At 37.0% G+C, this 25,074-nt stretch overlaps 1 protein-coding gene across 1 annotated transcript in view; it reads left to right on the top strand.

The window, feature by feature from the left end:
• Positions 1-10,959: 10,959 nt before the first annotated feature.
• Positions 10,960-25,074, top strand: part of WDSUB1 (WD repeat, sterile alpha motif and U-box domain containing 1) — a 75,752-nt gene continuing 61,637 nt past the window's right edge. Inside the window, exons 1-4 of the mRNA XM_007941824.1 lie at positions 10,960-11,357; positions 13,269-13,453; positions 18,380-18,472; positions 22,143-22,236. Of these exons, the coding sequence (XP_007940015.1) occupies positions 10,960-11,357; positions 13,269-13,453; positions 18,380-18,472; positions 22,143-22,236 (770 nt within the window). The remainder of the gene's footprint in view (positions 11,358-13,268; positions 13,454-18,379; positions 18,473-22,142; positions 22,237-25,074) is intronic.

Here is a 25,074-nt window from a genome sequence, read left to right as displayed (position 1 = left end):
AGAAATTATGAAATAATAAAACTCTAATTGTAGTTTTAAGCCATTAAGTTCTGAGTGAATCTGTTAAACAGCAATATTACACACTATGGTAAGAGTTTCCCTAGTATCTATACATACGGGAGAATCCCCCAATTGTTGAATGTGCACACACTTACTTACCATGGTATTGTGGTACTACCCAGATGACTGCACCAGTTCACAATTCTACCAAAAGGGCAAAGAGAAGATGTTATTAAGAAAATGGTAAACCAACACCAACTGGGAGAAAATATTTGCATTAAAGATTTGTGTCCAAAATATGTTAAACAAAAACATTTACAAAACATAACTTCACAAAAGAAAACATACAAATGACCAATGAACACATTCAAAGATGCTTAATGTTATTAGTATCAAGTGAAAGTTTTAAAAAAGCATGAGATTATGACTACATACACTCTAGAAAGGCTACAATTAAAAAGACTGACAATATTCATAGTTCCTTTATTAATAATAGCCAAAAACTAGGAAAGACCTCTTATTAACAAGTGAACCGATGAGCAAATTGTAGCTTATCCATATGATGGAAAATTAGTCAGCAATAAAAGATAAGCTAATACAAAAACAAGTCTGTAATTCAAAAGCATAATGATGAACAAAAGAAGCTAGACAACAGTACATGACATGATTCCATTTATATGAAATTCAAGAAAAAGCACAATCTGTAGTGACAGGAAGTAGATCAGTGGTTGCCTAAGACCAGGGACAGAGATGGCAAAGTGTAATGAGGGAACTTTTTTTTTTTTTTTTAGGATTTGGGTGAAGATTTACAGAGTAAATTCACTTTTCATACAGCAGTTCACATATACTTTGTCTCATGTCATTGACCAAAATTTACAATGCAGTAGCTCCCCTCCCACTTCCTCCCCATAGTTACCTCCTCTCAGTGTCCATCCCTTCATACTCTTCTGCACCCTGAGCTGTCTCCCTGTGCATAAGCAGCCCTTCCTTCTCCCATGATTGTTCTCTCCAGGGCGTGTGTCTACTTGAGGTAAATGTTTAACTCACATGCCTGTACTTTGTTTGGCTGGAAACCACAGTTGTGGGTTCAATTCCAGACCTGAAGGGCAGCTAGGGGCCATAGTCTCAGTGGTTACACCAGGCTCTATTGGACCAGCAAACCTGGTCCCCACCTTCTTTTTTTTTTTTTTTTTTTTTGCCTCCAAATGATTTTTTGAGTTTTGTTCCACATTTTGTTCTCCCTCTTTATGCAGGATCTCCTACATCCCTTCTAAGTGGATGGCAGTGGTAGCTGGGCACCATCTAGTTCTTCTGGTCTCATAGTTGTATAGGTTGCAGATTGGCTGGTGTACTAGTCGCTAGGACTGATTGTTTCCATTAATTTTGGTTTTCTTCTTTCTTCTTGATGAGGAGAGACCCGTTGTTGCATCTAGATGGCAGCTTCCTAGCTTTTAAGGTCCCAGTCGCTACTCGCCAAAGTAGTAGGTGGAACAATGTTTTGTATAGTATGTTATGCCAATTGAGCTTGATGTCCCCTGCAACTATGGTCCCACGCCCGCAGGATCAACTATTCGGTCCCTCTGGGTAGCTGGCTGTGACCGAGCAACGACCATAACCTTGCCCCTTGTCAGCTCTATGAGGGAACTTTTTGTGTAATAGAGTTTTTCTAATATTTTACTGTTGTTAAAACTCGACATATTGTATGGTTTAAATGGCTGCATTTCATTTTATGTAAATTAAAATTCAATAGAGTTAATTTTAAAAAACCTAAGGATTTAGAATTACATTTTAAATTTTATCATTCTGTCCATTTTTGTGTATTGATATTTTTTGGCATATGATGTAGTTACCCCCACAAACGGAGGATTTTCACTGCAGTTCAAGTCTTGGTGTTTGTTTGTTTGTTTTTTAATGTGGGATGGTGCTGTGATGGCATAAAATCTAAAACCTTTTTACATAATTTGAGAGTCATAATATGAAAGACAAGTGGGAAGAAACTTCTTTTCATAATGTGAAGTAACTCAGCTTTAAATATAACAAATTTTGATGCCCTTTATAAGCCAGAATTAAAAGTGACATCCCTTATTCATCTTCATATGATTTCAAGTATTACCCATATGAGTGGTTTCCAATTTTTTCACCATTGAGTATATTATTTCCATGTCCCCGTGTGTGCCCTTCCAGCCATAGTCTAATTGGCACCAAGTGACTGGGTGGAACTATGCAAATGAGATGCTTATGGCCCACCAAGGAAATTGGATAGCTTGCTCGTGATATGAGTAAGACGCACAACACCTTGTAGGGGTGAGATCAGATCATGCAAGTAACAAGGGGATTGGTCAGTTTTGCGATTCCTCTATGCTTAAACCATCACAGTGGGGGAACGTGGAATGTCACTACTACCAAGGAAGAAGAGCCAGAAGCGAGCGTGTCCTTCGGATCTGGGATCCCTCCTCTGAGAACCTCCTAGATCCAGGAGACAGAAACAGAAAGCTCTAACACTGGAGAGGAGAGATGGTGAAAACTGGCAGCGGCAGAGGCAGCAGAGCCAGGAGACCAGCAGAAGACAGTGCAGTGGCTTCCCAGCCCATGGAGCAAGGAAGCTGAGTGCTTTGGGGCAGGAGGCTTGCTGCTGAAGTGGGGTGTCTCTGGGCACTTACTGATAGAACTAAAAGAGCTTTGTAACACTTACCCAAGTAGGGAAGACGCTGGGCTAAGAGGCTAACACCCAGAGAGTCCTGTCCATGGGCATGGCGAAGAAGAGAATGTCCTGATCGAGAAACTGTGTCCTGAATTGTTCCTGTTAACTCCAAGTTGATCCTGATTCCAAGTTGTAACCTGTTACTTTCCTAATGACCCTCGTAATGGTGAGTATTGTCTGTGCATCCTGTGTGGCCATTGCAACCATGGAACCAGCAGGAGAGAGTGCTGTGGGAGAGAATGTTGATGTCAGAATTGGTAAAAAGTTTGGAGAGCCTCTTAATCTGGAGCTGTTGATCTTGATTCTCCTCCTAGCTGGTGAAGTTAGAGAAGATGCTCTACCCACGTCATTTTTACACTTGCTTGAAATATTTATAAAACAAATGGCCTTTTAAAAATAATAGTTTATGCATCATTACAGACACATGTACCATTCATTTGAGGCTTTTTAGAACACTGGAAATACTATTTAAAAGCCCCCAGTTAATACATTCAAGGACTTCTAGAAGCCGGAAAACCTTGGGCTTACATATTACTGATTTGGTTGGAAAATTGGCATTTTTTATGTTAATGAGTCATCAGAGCAGAATGAGTCCTAAACCTAATTTCTTCTGAATGGTGTCTTAAAAAAGTGCACAAAAGACAGACACACAGAGGGGAAGACGGATGCCATGTGAGGACACACTATATGCAAAAAAAAAAAAAAAAAGTGAAGAATTGCTAGCAGACACCAAAAACAAGGAGAGAGGCCCACGGAAGGAATCCACACAGACTAGATACAGTTTGGAACTTTAGCCCACAGAAGCATGAGAAAATTTCTGTTCTTTAAATCCATCTACTATGGTATTTTTTGTTTGTCTTGTCATGGCAACAATAAGAAACTAAGATAAAGCATTAAGGGAATTCAGAGAACGTTCCCTAACACAGAGGCTGAGACAGCATACTCCCAGACAAAGTTACAGCTCCCCAGATGCCCGGGTTCACCATGGGGAGGTGGCACATGATACCAGGTGTAGGAAGTAAAGGACTGCATCAGAAACGAGAGAACCCTGAGCCATTCTCATGAATGTTTCAAACCTTTTTACTGAAGTATAATATACGCCAAAAACCAAATTCACTGCCATTGAGTCGGATCCGACTCATAGCGACCCCTCTTTGGGTTTCCAAGGCGGTATCACTACGGAAGTAGATCGCCCAACCTTCCTTCTGAAGAATGGTTGGTGGGTTTGGACTGCCAACCAGAAGGTTAGCAGTCAAATGCTTTAGCCACTATGCCACCGGAGAAGCATGTATATCATGTTTTGAACTTCATGCATTTTCGTTCATATCTTAGTGGAGTAGTTACTCCTTTAGCTCTATCAGGCCCAAATATTCTGGAAACTCTCTAGTCTTGAGGTTTGCCTCTAGGGCACAATAACTGCAATACATTCTGGACTATTCATTCCCTTTGAAAATGGCTATTTCCCAAGGTCACTCTTCAACCAGCCCAGGCTTTCGGCCTATTTCAGACCCACTCCTACACCCACCTTTTCCAATCACCCAGGCATCTGTCATCTCTCCATCTCCTCTGAGCACTTACTATTCACTCTCAATCACACATTTTAATCCGGGTCACTAACTGTCTTACTAATGGATTCACAGCTATTCAATTTCCAATGAGACTGTATTTTGAGAGGCTGTATTGTTGACTACTTAATCAAAAACTTAATTTCTCTTTAAATATATCATTTTAAATTGGGTTCTATATTCTTCAAGTAGCATTAATACAATGAGTACAAACAGAAATTAATGATGATATAGGATTAACTATTGATCACAGCTCTACAATTAAAGCAAGGAATGCATAAAATATCCAAATATTTAAAATTCCAACTCGAAAGTCCAACAGTATTTATTTACACTCTGTCCTGTGAGATAAGAAAACCAGTTCACTTACATGCTAAAAAGATCTCTTTCCCTGGGTGGTACAGATGGTTAACATGCATGGCTGGTGACTAAAAGGTGGGAGGTTCGGTTTCAGTCAGAGGTGGCTTGGAAGAAAGGCCTGGTGATCTATTTCCAAAAGCCAGCCATTGAAAACTGTGTGGAGCACAGTTCTACTCTGACACATTCTGGGTCACCATGGATCAAAGCTGACTCAAAGGCAACTGGTACAATGTTTCTATTGTATATTATTGGTAGGATGTTTGAGTTGACATCTCCGAAAATGCAAATTCATAGACTGGAGACTAGTTAAGTAAGGCTTGCGCTCCTTGATCGACTTTTCTTTTAAGGGCAGGCAATGATAACATATTGACAATGAGGGCATTGTGCCACATTACTGGCATGTGTGAGCAAGGGTTTTACCTGTTTTACTTATAGAATGTTGTAACCAAATTTGCCTCTCAAATTAGTGAAGATAAAAAAAAGTATTACTCAAATCTGCCAGCAATGTGGAGAGAGAGGTAGAACCACATACAGGTGAGGAGTGTAAGCTGTGCAGCCTCTCTGAAAAGCAACATGGCAATACTTATTAAGATTCTCTAACATGGCAATGATTGTGAGGGTGGTGCAGGACTGGGCAGTGTTTCATTCTGTTGTGCGTATGGTTGCTATAAATCGAAACCAACTTAACAGCACCTAAAAATAACATCACCCTTGTGCCCACTAATTCCATCTGTATTTTATCCTACAACTTTATCCTAAGTAGTAGCCCTGATGGCACAGTGCTTAAGCACTTGACTGCTAACCAAAAGAGTTGTATCTTAAGCAAATATTCATAAATGTGATGAAACAACCATCTGACAACAGGGGAAATTGAAAATTATCCTATGCGTCCATGTGGACTGTAATGAAGAAATTTTTGACATGGAAAATGCTCAGAATATAAATTTGAGTTTTTTTTTTTTTTTTAAGGCAGTTTACAGAACTTTTTTTAAAAAATATGTTTATAAAGGAAAGTCTGAATGGTTTATCTGACTGATGTGATTATTGATGTGAATGCTGGAGGTACTCACTTGTCTATGCCAAGAAATTTGGAAGACAGTACTTGGCCAACTGGACTGGAAGACGTCCGTATTTGTGCCCATTCCAAAGAAAGGTTATCCAACAGATGCAAAAATTACCAAGCAATATCATTAATATCACACACAAGTAAAAGATAATTCAAAAATGGTTGCAGCAGTACATTGACAGGCAACTCTAGAAACGCAAGCTGCATTCAGAAGAGAACATGGAATGAGGGCTAATCATTGCTGATGTCATTTGGATCTTGGCTGAAAGCAGAGAACACTAGAAAGATGCTTGTTGTTGTTGTTATGTGCCATCGAGTCGGACCCAACTCATAGCAACCCCTCCTTGGGTTTCCGAGGCAGTATCACTACAGAAGTAGTAGAAACATGTTTATATGTGTTTTATTGACTATGCAAAGGCATCATTCAACTGTGTGGATTATAACAAATTATGGATACCATGACGAAGAATGGGAATACCAGAACAGTTCATTGTGCTCATGTGTAACCTATACGTAGACAAAGAAGCAGTCATTCGAACAAAACCAGGGGATATTGTGTGGTTTAAAATCAGGAAAGGCGTGCATCAGGCTTGTATCCTTTCACCATTCTTATTTAATCTCTGCTGAGCAAATAATGTGAATTGGACTATATGAAGAAGAACATGGGATCAGGATTAGAAGAAGACTCATTAACAAACTGTGATAAACAAATGATACAACTTTCCTTGCTGAAAGTGAAGAGAAGAACCACTCCCTGGAGAAGGACATCATGCTTGGTAAAATAGAGGGTCATTGAATAAGAGGAAGACCCTGAGTGAGATAGATTGACATATTGGCTGCAACAATGGGCTCGAACATAGTAATAATTGTGAGGATGGTGCCAGAGTGGGCAGTGTTTGGTTTTGTTGTACATGGGGTCACTGTGATTAGTAGCCCACTTGACAGCACATAACAATACAATATTTTCCTATTTATAGTGCTGTAATGCCTAAGGCATTTGACTGCTAACCAGAAGGGTGGTGGTTCAAACCCACCAGCCACTCCCTCGAAGGTTGGGCAATCTACTTCCATAGTGATACTGCCTCAGAAACCCAAGGAGGGGTTGCTATGAGTTGGATCCAACTCGATGGCAGTGAGTTTGTTTTTTTCTTTTTTGGTTATTTTTCCTACAGAGTGCTCTGTTGTTTTTAGAAAACTACTTTATGGCTGTTCTTTGAAACATAATCAGGTGTTCCAAGTCATGATACACTGTAAATACAAGCATAAATCAAGTTATAGTGGGTTTGTTCCAGACCACTACAATTAAGCAAATCACACAATTTTTTTTTTTTTTCGGTTTCCCAGGGCATCCAAAAGTTACGTTCATATTATACTTTAGTCTATTAAGTGTGCAATAAATACTATCATGAAAAGTTTGAAATACCGTGAGAATGACCAAAAAATGTGACAGAGATACGAAGTGAGCACATGGTGTTGGGAATTTGGCACCAATAGGCTTTCTCCAGGTGGGGTGATCACAAACCTTCAATTTGTTGAAAATAATAATAATAAAAAAAGCAGGGTATCTGCAAAGAACAATAAAGCTGAGCACAATAAACAGGAATGTCTAGAACTTTTAAAATCACCTAAGCTTCTCAAGAAGGAACTCTGGTGGCTAGTGAGTAAGACATTTGGCTGCTAACCAGAAGGTCACTGATTCAAACCCACCAGCTGCTCTGGGGGAGGAAGATGAGGCAATCTACTTCTGAAAAGGTTTACTGCCTTTGTAACCAGTTGGGGTCACTGTGAGTCAGAATCACTGGGCAGCAGTGGGTCTAGTTTGGGTAACCTCAGAATCATGAATTTTGATCTCCTCTTTCCCTTTAGGCTTTTGTTATTATTACAGTTTCCAATTATCTCAATTTCATTTTTAAACTTGAGCATTTTAGGTTATTACTCTCCAAAGATAGCTTTAGTTTTCTCAGGCTGATGATTTTTAAAGGTTTCCCCATTAAAGAAAACCATAGTGGCATGAATTGGGAAAAAAAAAAAAAAAAAAAAGCTATCTGTTTCTTAAGGGGCTCTGTTGGCATAGTGGGTAAGGCATTTGGCTGCTATCCAGAAAGTTAGTGGTTCAAACCCATCAGTTCTTCTATGGAAGGAAGATGGGGCAATCTATTTCCCTGAAGATTTACAACCTGGAAAACCGCTATGAGTTGGAATCCACCCGATGGCAGTTGAGTTTGAGTTTTTTGATTGTTGTTGTTATTGTTACCTGTCTTAGATTCTCATCTGAACATAGTGCTATAGTATGCCTAGGAATTTTTTTTTAATTAGTTTAATCTTAAATGGGGCTGGCAGGGCCATTTTCTACTCATTTACACTAAGAAACCACAATCTGTGAGCCTCATTGACACACTCGGAAATGCTGGAATGAACGCACTGGTGCAGGTGACACCACGATAACCGTCCAGATCTGCTTAGTGGGTAGAGAAAGGGAAAAGTCAGGGTGCCTGGACAAGCAGCCCGGCCTGAAAAGAGAAATTTGGGAAACTCGCACACACAGGTTATGGTAGAACAGACTAAGTCACGAGCCGCTGAGGGCAGAGCGAGCCTAAATAGGCACCACTGAGGTAAAAAAAAAAAAAACTGCAAAGCGGGGTAATTCGGTGGAGGAAGGAGATTCAAAAACTTTAAACTGGAATAACAGCACAGTTTATACAAAGTCCCTTTTAAAACCACATTTCAGTGTCACACAACACCCTCTACACCTTGGGATCTCAGGTTCTTCAACTAAGAAAAAACTGCTACATGGTCTTTCCAACTCTGACCTCTTCCTGAAGGCAAAGCCAGAATTCAGAGAAGACCTTCCCGGCCCCGGACGGGGAGCTGAAGGGCGCGCATGCGCTGCGGCGTCTACAGTCCCCGGAAGGGTGGAGCTTCTTCCATGGTCTCTGTGGGCGCCCGCCACGCCCGCCTCACCTGAGTGTCACGGTTCCGGGGCACCTGAGGGTCGTGCCCACCGTTCTGTTTAGCTGCAGCAGCAGCAGGTGGGGGAAGGGCAGCCAGTGGGAGAGGGCAGCCGTCGTTCGAGGGGTGCGGTTCTACCTGGTGTTTCCCTCAGCCTGCATGACCTACAAGTTCTGGGCGTCGGAACCCTGTATTTCTGGTTCTGAGCGTGCGACAGGGACCGGCTGGCACTTTGACAGGAGCGAGGCACGGTTGCGCAGCCTCGGCCTGGGGATCGGGCGTCCTGGGGAAGAAGCTTCAGCTGAGCCCTGCCCAAGATCTGGTGCCCGCTCTCTGCTCTCGGGAAGGCCCAGTGCCCGTGCTCGTTCCGCGGTGAGCGGCCAGCGTCCGAGGCCACCCTCTGAAAGGAGTCGCAGAGACCGCGTAGGGGGGAGTAAGTGGCAGGCTTTATTTTGGAGGATTCTTGGCACATTTCGTGTTTACTTTGCATTAGATAGGGCTGCGTGTGTTGACACTGACGAATTGCCTCGGTTTACCGGGGATTTAGCGTTTGGCATGACAGCTGAGGCCTGAGTAGTAGGAGTAGGATGAGAACTCTTCAAAACAAACTCTTCAACTGATGACGGTCTCCTTCGTTGGCCTCGAACTGAAGTGGGAGCAAAGTGCCACCAGGGTGGGGAGGCCAAAGTAAATGGGAGATCATTCATTCTGTTTGGAAAATTATCGCCGTGCACTTGTACCGTTGGGATTTGGGACTTCTTCAGAAAGCACCACCTGATCTTGATTGTTTTTAGTGCAGTTATATGCGCAATAATCTGCTAGGTCTTGTTTGTTTGGGCTTTGTTGGCGTTTATGTTTGAAAAAAAAGAAGCTGAATTTTTTAATAGATGAAACTGGAAAAAGGCACGCGCCATCATTTTGTTCGTAGAGATTTCTGTAAATAAGATTAGGACAAGCGATGATGAATTTTACAAACCAATGTCATCTGTCCCTCCGGGGTTGATTATTGCCTCATTTTATAGCATTTTCCCTCTGCCATAGGTTTTTTTAGTATTGATAGCTTTATTTTTAATTTTCTAATCATTTAACATTGTAATCTGTATATGATGTCTAAAGGCTGGAACACAGTTGGAAAAAGTAAATATTAATTCAACAAGTGTTTACTGAGCACATTAGGTGCTTGACACTGGTTATGTGCTATGGATACAGAAGTGAGCATGATGGACAAGGTCCCTACCCATTTGAAGCTTGCATCCTACTGGGGGAGATCACTAAATAAATGAACAAATAAATAAACAAGTATAGCAGATGGTAATTGCTACACTGAGAATTAAAATGGTGTGTGTGCTAGTATAGAGAGTGACTGAGTGGCTGCTTTAGATTCAGAAACCTTTGAGGAGAGACGCTAAAATTAAGATCAGAATGAGAAATAGGAACCAGCCATTCCAAGAGCAAAGGAAAGAATTCTGGCACAAGAAAACATCTCTATGAAGAGCCAAGAGCAGAATCAGTTTGTTAGAAAGGCTGGGAAGAAGTGAGGGAGAGGCAGGAGAAACAGAGGCGGGATGATGTAGAAGGGGTGAGGAGCTGGAATTTTATTCTAAGTATATAACTTTGTTCTTGAGTACAGTCTGGTTAAATCAGTTTTTTCCCCTACTCTTTCATTTCTCTTGGCTCCTACCCTCAAATCATTTATATCATTTTATTCTTTATCAGACAAAATGACAAACCATGACATGATAGCTTTCAACATGCCACTTAAATTGTGAATGAGACCCTTTGTTAGCTTTTGTTTTATGAGCAAATCCTACAGTGGCATCTTAAAGGCAGAGCAAATAGCCCTGGCTCCACCTTGTGGAAGGAGCAGCTGAGACACTCTATCAAAATAGTGAAAAATCTCTTTGAGTTGAGAGTAGCAGATATGGGATGAGGCACTGTGAAAATTAATCAGCTGTGAGAAAAGGTTCCAAGGCAATAAAAAGCATCCTGAGATTTTGGATGTTCATCATCAAATCAGTTTGAAATCATTTGACAAAGTTCTTTTGCAGTTGTGGAACCTTACTGTTATGGTGATAGAAGATGTCATCATCGTCAGAGGCTATAGTCTTAAATGTTTATGTATCTCTAAGTTATCCTTACTTAGCCCAAGTATGATAGATTGTCCTTTAAAAATGTTAATATAGGAGCTTTCATTGAGTACATTCTTAAATTGATTTGGTACTTTTCTATGGATTTCAGTTGCATTTATCTGATTCCTAGGATGAAGTAACCTTTATCTTTTTTAAAAATTGCAGGCTATTTCACTTCAAATAAAGAACATGGTGAAACTAATTCACACATTAGCTGATCATCATGATGATGTCAATTGTTGTGCCTTCTCCTCTTCCCTCTTGGCTACTTGCTCCTTGGACAAAACAATTCGCCTGTACTCCTTAAGGGACTTCACTGAGCTGCCACACTCTCCATTGAAGTTTCACACGTATGCTGTCCACTGCTGCTGTTTCTCCCCTTCAGGACACCTTTTGGCTTCATGTTCAACAGATGGTACCACTGTCTTATGGAATACGCAGAATGGACAGACTTTGGCAGTGATGGAACAGCCCAGTGGTAGCCCCGTGAGGGTTTGCCGGTTTTCCCCAGACTCCACTTGTTTGGCCTCAGGGGCAGCTGATGGAACTGTTGTTTTGTGGAATACACAGTCATACAAGTTATACAGGTATGAATATTTAGCCCTTTCATTTTAATCTTTTTAGCATGGTATACCACAAAATAGCAGAAAGAATATTTTGAGAGCAAGTAATTATCAGACAATGTAAGGAAAAAAAATTTGTTCTAAATGTCAAAAAGCAGAAGTGTTTAATATAATTCTTGTAGTAGGTATATTGGCTCAGTAAGTTTTAAATTTCCAATCTTTTTTTTTTTTAAGTAAGAGTTAATCTTATTAGTCTTATAAATTTTTACTGTAAGAGACAAAGAAAACTTAGTCCTATGAATAAGGTTCAATAATTTCTGTTACTTATGGCTCAAGTGTTCTCACTAACAAAGTAGTGATAGGTAAATCTCATCTAACAGATACAGCTATTTCCCTGGCTAGTATTTTTTTGTTTTTTAATTGTTGTAAAAATATATATAACACATTTGCCAATGAATTGTTTTTCCATGTAGAATTTAGTGACATCAATTATATTCATCATGTTATGCAACTATCACTAATACTCATTGCCAAATTTTCCATCATAAATAGAAACTTAGTGTTTCCTAAACAATAACTGCTCCTTTCCCCCTTCCTCCCATCCCTGGTAACCACTAATAAGCTTTGGTCTATACATTTGCCTATCCCAGATAGTTCATGAAAGTGAGATCATATAATATTTTTTTCCTTTTGTGATTATCTTTACTCAGCATTATGTTTTCAGAGTTCATCTAAGTCGTAGCATGTATCAGGACTTCATTCTTTATAGCTGAGTATTCCATTCCATTGTATATATAAACACGTTTTGTTTATCCATTTTTCTATTTAGGTTGTTTCCACTTTGGGCTATTGTGAATAATTCTACAGGTGTACACTCGTGTACATGTATCTGTTTGCAATATTGCTTTAAAATATTTTGGATATATATCTATCTATCTGCTAGAATTGATGGATCATATGGTAGTTCTGTGTTCAACTTTTTGAGGAATCACCAGTCTATTTTCCACAGTGACTATACTATAACTGTACTTATCCAGCAATGGATAACAGTTCTAGTTTCTCCACATTTTCTCCAACAATTATTGTTTTTCATTTTTCTAATCTTAGCCATCCTAGTGCAAGTGAACTAGTATCTCATTGTGGTTTTAATTTGCATCTCCCTAAAAGGCTAAAGATGTTGAGTATCTTTTCATGTGCTTGTTGGCCATTTGTATATCTTCTTTGGTGAAACGTCTTTTAAAATCCTTTGTCCGTTTTTTGATTGAGTTGTCCTTTTGTTATTAAATTGTAGGAGTTGTTTTTATATTGTGGGTATTAAACTCTTATCTAATGTATGCTTCCCCAAACTTTTTTCCATCTGTAGATTGTCCTTTCACTTTGTTGTTCGAGTCCTTTGTTGAACAAAAGTTTTTTATTTTGATGAAATCTAATTTATCAGTTTTGTCTTTTGTTGCTAATGCTTTTGGTGTTGTGTCCAAGAAGCCTTGTTAAAACTAGGTTTTGAAGCAATACTCCTATGTTTTCTATTAGCAGTTTTATGGTTTAAGGCTTTAGGATGTTGTTAAAAATGTATATAGTTGTTAGTCTTTGTTTTCATTGTTAAGTTTGTAGATTTCAATGTGTTCATACTGATTTATATATACAAATCTAAAGATGTGTGGACTTTGATTTGGATCTCTATAGTTTAGCTTGTGTAAGTAATATTTAAGATAATTTTTAAATCTCCCTTATTTTTAGAAAGCATATCTCAGTTTGTAGCATTAAAATGGTATTTTATTTCTGTAGGTGTTTTTCACCTTTCCTCTCTGGTTCCATGATAGCCATATCTCTCTCTCTCTCTCTTTTTTTTCTGTATCAGTCTGCTCATAGAGTTTTATAATATAAAGTAAAAGATGCTCTGAAATGACAATCCCTTTTTTTTCCATTTTATTTCAGATGTGGTAGTGTTAAGGATGGTTCCTTGGTAGCCTGTGCATTTTCTCCTAGTGGCAACCTCTTTGTCACTGGCTCCTCATGTGGAGATTTAACAGTGTGGAATGATAAAATGAGGTGTCTGCATAGTGAAAAAGCACATGATCTTGGAATTACCTGCTGCGATTTTTCTTCACAGCCTGTTTCTGGTTAGTTGTTTTATTCTTTTGAATTGTAGTAATTCCTATTCATAATTTGCATATGACTTTTAGTTCTTTTACTCATTTCATCATTAGTATAATGAGGAGCACTTTTGATTTATTCTTACAAAGGAAAGATCAAAATGAAGAAATAGTATGTCAGAAAATCAAGTTCTTTAATGTATTTAGGGGACGTCTCAACTTGGTATACTAAATCCAGTTTCTTTGAATATGGTGATTTAGAGAACTTAAACATACTGGTTTTACTTATAATTTGGTTATGATTTTTTTAAAGCACTATTTGATATCAAATGGAATGTGAAATAAAAAAAATTTTTGGAAACAAAAGCTACATTTTTCCACTACTGTAATTTTAGTCTTATAAGAGCTGAATTTATAAAGTAAGATGTTGGACAGCACATTTAGTTTTTTAAAGAGAAGAAACAAAAAATGCCTGAATATTTAAACTCTTGGTTTTAAAAAGATAACAGTGAATTGAGAAATTTTCTTCTTTAAGTTTTATTTTCTTTGTTAGGATGGAAGTTTCCTGTCTTGACCAGCACTGTCTTATAACAGTATAATGCAACTATATATATTCATTTAAAATTTTTAGTAAACTCACTGCTGTCGAGTCTGTCCCAACTCCTAACAACCCTTCCTTGGGTTTCTGAAGTGGTATTACTACGGAAATAGATTGCCCAACCTTTCTTCCAAGGAGTGGCTGGTGGGTTTGAACCACCAGCCTTCCGGTTAGCAGTCAGATGCCTTAGGCACTATGCCACCAGAGCTCTCACATAGTAGGTAGACCTTGAAATATTGATTCATAAGTAAGATTCTTGTTTGTGATCTGCTATTTTTTGTTTGTTTGCTTTTGTTTTCAATATCTTGTAGCAAAGTAATATTCATTCTTGTATTAAACTCCTCACAAAATTTGATTATTAATTAATTCTTTTTAATATAGTGTTTTGTGTTGTTTTATTCTACCAAGATTAGCTTGTTGCAGTAAAATACTGTTTCTTCCATTTCTCTGCCACCTTACAGGCATGCAATGAATCTTTGATGAATTTCACAAATGTAGGGAGATTTGGTTTCTTTTTTTATTCTGCATGCTCTGAAAATAGAGTTTCGATCAAAATACTATTATTACATTAATTAGTGTTAGAATAAAACTAAGGCTATTTTTGTTCTGTCTTTAGAGGGATGGGCAGCTGATGAGACCTGTAAAGGTTCACAATCCAGGCAGAGTTCCCTACCCTGTCTGTAGAGCATATTTCAAAGTTTCTTTTCTCTTCATATAATTTTAACCTATGTCCCTTCTTTAGTCTTTGGTACTTCTGGTGAAATAGATAGTACTTTTCTATGAAGAACATGCTCAACATTTTCAAGCTGTAAGAAGTGAAGGAAAAATTCAAGCCTCAAGTAGAAATATTGGAGGATTCTATGGGCAAAATATTGAATGATGCAAGAAGCATCAACAGAAGATGAAAGAATACACAGAGTCACTGTACCAAAAAGAATTGGTCAACATTCAACCATTTCAGGAGGTAGCATATGATCAGGAACTGATTGTTTTGGAGGAAGAAGTCCAAGCTGCATGAAGGAATTGGTAAAAAATAATAATAATAATAATAAAATAAATAATAAAAACAAGGCTCTAGGAATTGATGGAATACCTATTGAGATGTTTCAACAAACAGACACAGAGCTGAAGATTCTCACTCGTTTATGCCAAGACATTTGGATGACAGCTGCCTAACCAACTGAATGGAAAAGATTCCTATTTGTGTCCATTCCAAAGAAAAGTGATACAACAGAATGTGGAAGTTATAGAACCATATCATTATTATTACATGTAAATAAAATTTTCCTGAAGCTTAATCAAAAATGGTTACACATATTGGCAAGGAACAAGCTATATTCAGAAGAGGATGGGAATAGGGGATGCCATTGCTGACATACGATGGATCTTGGCTGAAAGGAAAGAGTACCAGAAAGATGCTTACCTGTGTATTATTGACTATGCAAAGACTTTTGACTGGGTGGATCATAAAAAATTATGGATAGCATTGTGAAGAATGGGCATTCCAGAACACTTACTCATGCTCTTGAGGAACTTGTACATAAACCAAGAGGCAATTGTTTAAAAAGAATAAGGGGGTAGGTAGTTCATTGTTTAAAATCGGGAAAGGGATGCATCAAGCTTGTATTCTTTCACCATACTTATTCAGTCTGTAGGCTGAGCAAATAGTGCAAGAAGCTGCACTATGTGAGGAAGTATGATTGGAAGGCATCAGGGTTGGAAGAAGGTTCATTAACAACTGTGATATGCAGATGACACAACCTTGCTTGCTGAAAGTAAAGAAGACTTGAAGCACTTATTAGTGAAGATCAAAGATTGCAGCCTTTATTGTAGATTACACCTCAACATAAAGAAAACAAAAATCCTCCCATCTGGGCCAATAAGCAAAATTATGATAAATGGAGAAAAGATTTAAGTTATCAGAGATTTCATTTTACTCAGATCCACAGTCAATGCCCATGGAAACAGCAGTCAGGGGGTCAGACGATTATCTTGCACTGGGCAGATCTGCTGCAAAACACATCTTTAAAGTGTTAAAGAGTGAAGATGGTACTTTGAACATTAAGATGAGCCTGATCCAAGCCATGCTATTTTCAATAGCCTCATGTGCATGTGAAAGCTGGACAATGAATAATGAATACTGCAGAAGAATTGATGCATTTGATTGTGATATTGGTGAAGAATATTGTACATACGATCTTCTACTAGAAGAACAAATCTGCCTTGGAGGAAGTACAGCCAAATACTTCTTGCAAGTGAGAATGCCCAAACTTTGTCACACGTACTTTGGTCATGCTGTCAGAAGGAACCAGTCTCTGGAGAAGGATATCATGCTTGATAAAGTGGAGGGTTGATGAAAAAGGGAAGGACTCTCAATAAAATGAGTTAACACAGTGGCTGTAATGAGGGGCTCAGGCTTGACAACGATTATGGGGACAGGACAGGACCGAGCAGTGTTTCATTCTGTTGTACATAAGAGTCGCTCTGAGTCAGGACCAACTCAATGGCACTTAACAATAACAAGATGGAAGTAAAAGCAGATTGATGTTTGCCTTAAAAGTGATTATTATCAGAACTTGTGGGAACTACTAAGTTCTTAAGGACAAAGTATGCATTATAATTTGTTACCTTTTGATTTGTTATTTAATTTGGTATTTTGTTAATATCTGTAAATACTTAAGACATATTGACTCTCTTTTATCTCTATGACATTTTACTCAAATAAGGAAAAATACTTTCATTTGACCCCAAGGATAAATCATTAGTTTTCTCTAGTTTTTAAGACATAAAGCTTGGGCTAGTTTATTATTACATTTAAAATATTTTTACTTAAAAGATTTTTCTAAATATTATATTTAGCTATTAAGAATAGGCATATAGTTTAAGCTCCATAATTTTCCATGATCTTAGCTGAATTCTCACTTCATAACCCTTTCTTGGCCCATGGGACATATATCACCCACCAACATTTTCAGCCTCTCACGTTTCTTGAGCTACTGTCCCAGTTGTACTACATGCTGCCACCTGACAAGTACCCATATAGCTGTGTGAATCTGAAAAATGGGTCTTACCCTACCAGTCCTACAGCCAGAGTCCACTGGGACATATATGACCCATATAATTGTATCAAAATTCACATTATTTTGTTTTTTCCTAGATTTCAGCATACCTTTCATTACTAAAAACCCATGTTACTTCAAAATATAGTGAGCAAAAAATAATTCAGTCATAAAAGGGTTAAACTACAGAATTAACTTTGTATTTAGTTAAGAAACAATGAAAAAAAAATCCCAATCAAGACTAGCACTGAAATATTTTATTGTCAGCCACTTATTGAATAAAAATATTTTGTCTTTAAAGAGACTTAATGATTATTGAGAATTGTTTGCATCCATCAAGATATTTCTGAGAAAGGATGCACCTTTGCTGCATGTGTGCTACAAAATCAAAAATGCTATTGAAATGTGGAAATTCCATGGAGTTAGAAAAATTTTCAATGAAATGGAAGTTACTTTGTTGTGTAATAATAAAGTGTATGTTCCTTAAATGAGACAGAGTTAATAGATAAAACTTATTTTTCATACTTAGGTGTATAAATTAAATCCCATACACTGAAATTTGCAAAACTAGACTACAGTCTTAAAATGAGTACTAGGCTTCTTAATTGTGCCTTACTGCATATAACTGCCAGAACTCCTTTGATGAGGCTGCATCAGTTATATTAGATGGAATTCATATAAAATTGAATTGATGATATCAATGTTTATATTGCCTACAAGTATTTGGGAACTTACCTAGTAGATATAGACAGTGAAATTAAGTAAGCATAAACTAGTGACTTTATGTTACACCAAGTTTAACTGATAACTTTCTCTAATTACTTTAATATTTTTCATCAAATGGGCTGACTTGATGTTACATCAGGCTTTTAAGAAATTGATAATATCCTGAAAAAGTTAAATTGGGAATAATTAAGCATTTAACACTCATATCATAATTGACTTTTCTTCCTAATTTTCTCTGTTAATGCCAACCTCATACACTGGGTTAAAGGATGTGCTAAGCTTACTGGCTCATTATTGGCCCCAGCAGCCTTGAGCTACATCCTTAGTGGAAGGTAGATAAAAAGGCCTTTTATTGTAGCTACTTCAGGAGCTAAAGTTATAATCCTTTATAGTACCTTGTTTAAAATAAATTCTTTGACATTTTGTCATATGGTATAAATTAATTAATATTGCTTGTGGATAGTTTTAATGAATAGACCTAACGTATCTTAGTAAAATAAATTGTATTGTTTTTTCTTAAATGTGCTATCAGTTCTTTGTATTTATTTTTCATAAATTTATATCTGTTAGATGGAGAACAAGGCCTTCAGCTTTTCCGACTGGCGTCATGTGGTCAGGATTGCCAGATCAAAATTTGGATTGTTTCTCTTACCCACATCTTAGGTATGTTTTCAACTCATAGTCCTATAAACCTATTTGCGATTCATAAATAAATGTTATTTTACGGTTTTATCTACTTTGAATATCTGAAAGTGATTTTAAAAATATGTTTTAAAGAAACTTTTCATCAAAGTAATACTTACACATGATTTAAATATTGGATGCATGCTGCCACCTCACCTCTACACAAATTCCTGTTCTCCAGAGATAACCATTTTTCACTTCTGTTTTCAACAGTTTTGTGACTTTTTAGTTTCTATAAATACTGCTTATACCATTTTTTTTCCCCACTTTTGTGACTGTTTATTTATAATGTGTGGCTCTTTATCCATGTATTGTACTATTTCTTCAGGTGACCTGTTCAGTCAAGAAGTATATGTCATTTGGTTTTTGAATATAGTATTCCTTTATATTATTTGGAGCTTTGGTGGCATAGTGGACTTGACTGCTAACTGGAAGGTCAGCGTTTCAAACCCAACAGCTGCTGCTCCACGGAAGGAAGACGGGGTGATCTACTTCCATAAAGATTGACAGCCTCGTAAACCCAACGGGGGTCGCTATGAGTCAGAAATGACTCGGAGGCAGTGAGTTTGGTTTTTTTGGTTTATATTATTTCAAAAATATTTTCAATTTTCAGTTTTCTTTTTATTAATCTCACTGATTGAATATTGGAACTCTTAAATCGACTCTCTGTGTCTATTATCTCCCCTATTTATTTCTTTTATCTTTTTTTTTTTTAATTAGCAATATCCTCAGCTTTATCTTTTAATCTTCTTTTGAGTTTTTATCCTATTAAGCATGTTTTCAATTTTCTGAAAGCTTGTCTTATTCTCTGTTTCTTTCCATAGTATCCCCTTTTATTTTATGAATGCAAGATCTTCTCATCTCTCTCAGGATACCAATTAGAGGTATTTTTGTTTTAAGTTCCTCTCTGCTTTTTGGTCATCTTTGTTTGCTCTTGGGCTCTCTTGGTTTGCCCTGATCTTTTGCTTTCATATTATTACCCTCAAATGTCTGGTAATCTTTAGTATTCTGTTTATATTTAAGATTTAGGCAATATTAAGATATCTAGAAGCATTGTGCACATGGGTGCAGCTTGTTGTTGCCTCTTAGGATGAGGAGGTGGGTAGTTGGCCTTTACTGGGGTAGAGGAGGATGAGGAGCTTAGAGTGTGGACAACTGTGTCCCCCTAGAGCCCCCCAGGCAGTCAGTATTTTTCTTAGAAATGTTTTGCATGAGAGTAAGCACCTTGCTGTTGTGTGGTTTATTGTGGGTGGGATCAGGTGAGGTAAGGGAGGGATTAGAGGTAGACATTAAATGTTCCATATATAGACCTTAAATTTTTCTGTTTTCACATCTATTTCTATGTCATTCTGACTTGCCTTTTCTCTAGCTGTTGATAATCCTAAATCTTTTGGGATTTTCTACAGCAGATAAACTTTCTTCTCAGTTGTATCCCCTCCTTTTGCTCTCAGGTCTGTTATTCTCCAAAACTAGCTCTTCAATTAGTCTGCTTTCTGTGTTCCCAAAATTGGTTTCAATTTCTGGTTTGCTGATGCTCCCTTTCCCATTCTCTTAATTGATAAAAATTTATTATATCTTTATTAATTACTTCATTATAATTTTACTGGGGACTCTGAAATTATGTAGTAAATTGACCATCTTGATTCAGATACCTAGAACTTTTCTTATTTGTTACCTAATAAGCTTCAGTTACATACGTTTTTTTATGGGAATTTAGTTAACTTCTTACTAGATTATGCTTAGTAAATCTTTTAATGTATTAAATGACAGGCTTATAAGGATTAGTTTCTTTACTGCTGTGGTCTCTCCCACCTCTTCCTTCTATCAAAGTGAAAAATCTTCTGGTAAGACACTATGCATATAGTTATGTGTGTAAATATTCTAAACACACAAATAATAATTGTTCAGGTGTACATTGTCTGGAAAATATGTCTCTATACTGACTCCTTGTTAAAAAAAAGATACATAACCATTTTATAGAGTATTTATTGTTTGTTATTTTAAATACTGTATTTAATACCTTATTATTTTAAATGCTTATTTGTAAGGAGTTGTTATACATATGTGTGTTAACATGAGATTGTAACCTATTCTTATAGTCATATGGCAGGTTTTATAAGTCATATGGCAGGTTTTATAAGTCTTCATTTAGTTTACAGCTTATTAACATTTTTGCTTTGTTTACTTAGAGTCTCAGCAAAAGAGTGATTATTTATTTATTTATATTGTGATTTGGGATGAAAGTTTATAGAGGAAATTTATTTTCCATTCAGCAGTTCATACACATTTTGTTTTGTAACACTGATTGCAATGCCCACAAAAAGCTCTCTTCCCACTTCCTCCCCTGGTTACCTTTTCCCTGTGATCTTTCCTATGCATTCCTGCCCACTAAGCTATCTCCCTCCACAAATGCTGCTCTTCTGATCGCCATGGGTGGTTGCTCTAAGGAGTGTACCTACATGTTGCAGTTGTTCACCCTGTATGTCTGTCTGTTGTTTGGCTAGAAGTTAGCCCATGAGAGTGAGTTCAATTCCAGGCCTGAAGGATCTATGGGCTGTAGTCTCTGGAGTTTCACTAGTCTCTGTCAGACCAGTGAAGACTGATTTATTGTGTCTTCCCAATGATCTAGGAGCTCTGGTGGCATAGTGTCTAAGGCATTTGACTGCTAACCAGAAGGCTGGTGGTTCAAATCCACCAGCCACTCCTTGGAAGGAAGATTGGGCAATCTACTTCTGTAGTGATACCGCCTTGGAAACCCAAGGAGGGGTCACTATGAGTCAGATCTGACTCGATGGCAGTGAGGTTATTTTTTTTTTTTTTAATTGATCTGTGTTACTAGTTAGGATGTAAGCCCTTTGAAGCTCATCATTGTATTTCTAGCACTTTTAACACAGTGTCTTTAATGTCCATATCTGCACTCTCAGATAAAAATAATTTTCATTTTGTTTTGAATTTGAAACTTTTAAAATTTCTGCTCTAATGACCTTTTTGTTTGATTAAATTCTTCTTGTTTTCATCAGGAGCCATTAACATTTCAGAAAGATTTTTATTGTGTCTGACAAAGTTACAAATTTGACTTGTTATTTCCTTGTCTCCCCCACCTCCAGATGTACTTTTTAATAAAAGGTTGTCACTAAACTACACTGAAGCCCCTCAATTTACCTTTAAAATAGTTGTATTTATTTTTAGTAAATCCAGAAAGCATAAAAAGGATTTTATTATTATCATACTTTGAAGAAATATTATAGAGTTATATTAAAATTACTAGGTTGTAAATTACCATTGATGCTTTTTATTTATAGAATAAGAAAATACTTTCTTAATATCAGATTTAAAAAACAGACATTTGATTTATTTAAACATACTTTGGCAATTGCCATTTAAAAAAAATCAGATAGTAAGATGTTTTTATGGTATAGTTTAAATTTTTTAAATTTGGTAATTATAAAATGACTCTCTTCCAGCTTTAGCTGAAAACACTGTTTTTTAAAATCCATAATTGAACCCTTCAAACCACTTAATCACACTGCATCACAGTTATTTGCTTAAATGTTCAGGTATCTGAGCTGCTTGAAGACTTTTTCAGTTTTGTGTTTTGGCACTCAGCTTATGGTCAGCTCGCTAACTTTTCTTATCTTGTTATTAGCAGGTCTTGGATTAAAATATAAAAGTACACTGAGTGGGCACTGTGCTCCTGTTCTGGCTTGTGCTTTTTCCCATGATGGGCAGATGCTAGTCTCTGGGTAAGTGGTTTAATTTAATTTTCATAAACCATTTTTATTTGAAATAAAATGGAAATACAGAAAAATACATAAAATGTAAGAGAATAGCTTGAGAAGTTAGTGTGATGCAAACTTGTATAACTGCTACTTAGGTCGAAAAATAGAACATTGCTGGTTCTGTTTCAAAAACTCTCCCCTTTCCAAGTGCCTTTTTGGTTACATCTCTTCAGGTCACAATTATAAACTACATAGTAATTCTTTAATACTCTAGTTTTTTTTTTTTTTCCTTCTTTATTGAAACTGATTTTAAACAAATCATACAATATGAATTATTTGTGTTGACCTCCCTTATCCAACATAACATTTGTGAGATTCATTCAAATTGTTGCATGTATTTTGGTTTACTGATTTTCACTGCTATGTAATGTTTCATTATAATTTATTCATCCTTTTAAAAAAATTTATTGTGAAATATATGTAACAAAACATTTGCCATTTCATCCATTTTATGTATATAATTCAGTGACTTTAATTATATGCATATGACTCTGCAGCATCACCACTATCCATTTGAAATTGTTTTCGTCACCCTTAACAGAAACCCAGTACCCCATAAGCAATAACTACTCATGTCTCCCTTCCACTGCTTCAGTAACCACTAATAAACTTTGGTGTCTATGTGTTAGCCTGTTGTAGATATTTCATGTAAGTGGGCTCATACAGTATTGTCGTTTTTTGTCTGGCTGATTCCACTCAGCATAATGCTTTCAGGATTCATCCATGTCATCATATGTATCAGGACTTCATTTCTCTTTAAGGATGAACAATATTCCTTTCTTTCTAATTGTTATGCCTTCCATATCTTTTCTTTGCCTTATTGAACTGGCTGATACTGTTAGGTTGTTGCTAGGTGCCATCTAGTTGATTCCAACTCATAGTGACCCCATGTGAGATAGTAGAACTGACCCATAAGATGTTGTAGGCTCTAATCTCCATGGGAGGAGATAGCCAGGTCTTTTCTCTTGTGAAGCCAGTAGGTGGGTTTAAGCTGCCAGACTTTTGGTTAGCAGCCTATCACTTAAGCATTGCACCACCAGGCTCTTATAATACTACCAGGACAATGGACATAATGAAAATCTTTATGGAAGTAGATTTCCCAGTCTTCCTTCCACGGAGCAGCTGGTGGGTTTGAACTGCTGACCTTCTGGTTAGCAGTCAAGTCCCTCATCCACTATACCACCAGAGCGCCCTTATTCTACTAGTGTGGTATTGATTGCATTGATTTTCAAGTGTTAAACTAGCTGTACTTTATTGGAATAAACCCAACTTGCTCATGACATCATTTTTGTGTCAGTTTTGTTCTGACTGTTGTTCCTTCTAATGTAATTTATATATTTATTTGGTTACTTTAAAATTTCCTCTTTATGGTTTTCTGCACATTTACCTTGATGTATCTAGATCTGGGTTTCTTTTGATTTAGTTTCTTTTTGATGAGATTTGTTGAACTTTTAAAATCTGTAGATTATTATCTTTCATTAAATTCATCAAATTCTTACCTCTTCAAATATTGCTCTGGTTCCTTCTTTCACTCCTCTAATTCTTGGACTCCAGTCAAATGCAAATTATATCTTCTCACTGTAAACTCCATGTTTCTTATCTTTCATTCTGTTTTTTCATTCTATTTTTTGTGCATTCTGGACAGTGTTTCCTTTTCACTATTTCTTCAGTTTTCTCTAGTGAGCTTTAAGCCAATCCATTGAATTATTAATTTTGGATATTTTACTTTTTGGTTTTGCTAAACAGGACTACGTAAGAAGGAGGAGAGACTTTAGGAAATATAATGTAGATGATAGAAGTTAATTGTCATGAATTACAAGTAGTTTAACAAACATACTTTGGACGTATCAGGAAGGACTAGTCTGGAGAAGGACATCATGCTTGGTAAAGTAGAATGTCAGCAAAAAGAGGAAGACCTTCAACGAGATGGATCGGCACAGTGGCTACAACACAGGGCTCAAACACAGCAATGATTAGGAGGATGGCACAGGACTGGGCACTGTTTTATTCAGTTGTCCATGGGGTCACTATGAGTTGGGGCCAAATTGATGGCACTTAGCAGCAAAGCAGCAACTAACTAACAACCCTTTCTTACTCAATAATGACTAGAACAAGAAGACTACCTTTTCCAACACCCAAATAATCTTTTTTTTTTTGTTTTTTTTTGGGGGGGGAGTGAGGATGAGGGGAGGCAGAGGTTACACTCTCTATAACATAGAAAACAATTCTGTTGAACTAGTCAATTCAAGGTAACTTCTAGTTACCTTAAAGTATATATTACAACTTATTTATTATGGAGCTTAATCAGATATCACATTGCTTGAAATTACATGTTCTGTGAAAGCTTTACTGAAAATTGAATAGCACAACTTAAGTGCCCATCAAGATGAACGGATAACCAAACTGTGCTACATACACACAATGGAATACTATGCAACATTAAAGAATAAGAAGAACCAGAAAATCACTTCATAACATGGACAAACTTGGAGAACATCACACTGAGTGAAATAAGTCAATCACAGAAGGACAAATGTGGTATGAGTCCATTATTATAAAAAGTTAAGAAAAAGTTTACACAGGGAAGGAATTTTCTTTGTTGGTTACCAGAGATGAGAGGAAAGGGAAAGAGAGGGAAAATAGATGGATATTAAGAGACAGGTTTGATATGGGTGCAGGGAAAAGCAATATAACAAAAATGTGTGAAGTTGGTTTTTTGAAAAGATCAATAAAATTGACAAACCACTGGCAAATTTAACAAAGGAAAAGAGGGAGAGAATACAAATAACACGAATAAGAAAT

This window comes from Orycteropus afer, unplaced genomic scaffold (genome assembly GCF_000298275.1).
Source record: "Orycteropus afer afer isolate SDZICR_OR568_19922 unplaced genomic scaffold, OryAfe1.0 scaffold00084, whole genome shotgun sequence".
Classification (NCBI taxonomy): domain Eukaryota; kingdom Metazoa; phylum Chordata; class Mammalia; order Tubulidentata; family Orycteropodidae; genus Orycteropus; species Orycteropus afer.
The sequence above is the reverse complement of the archived record's forward strand: the minus strand, read 5'-3'. Positions and strand labels throughout refer to the sequence as shown.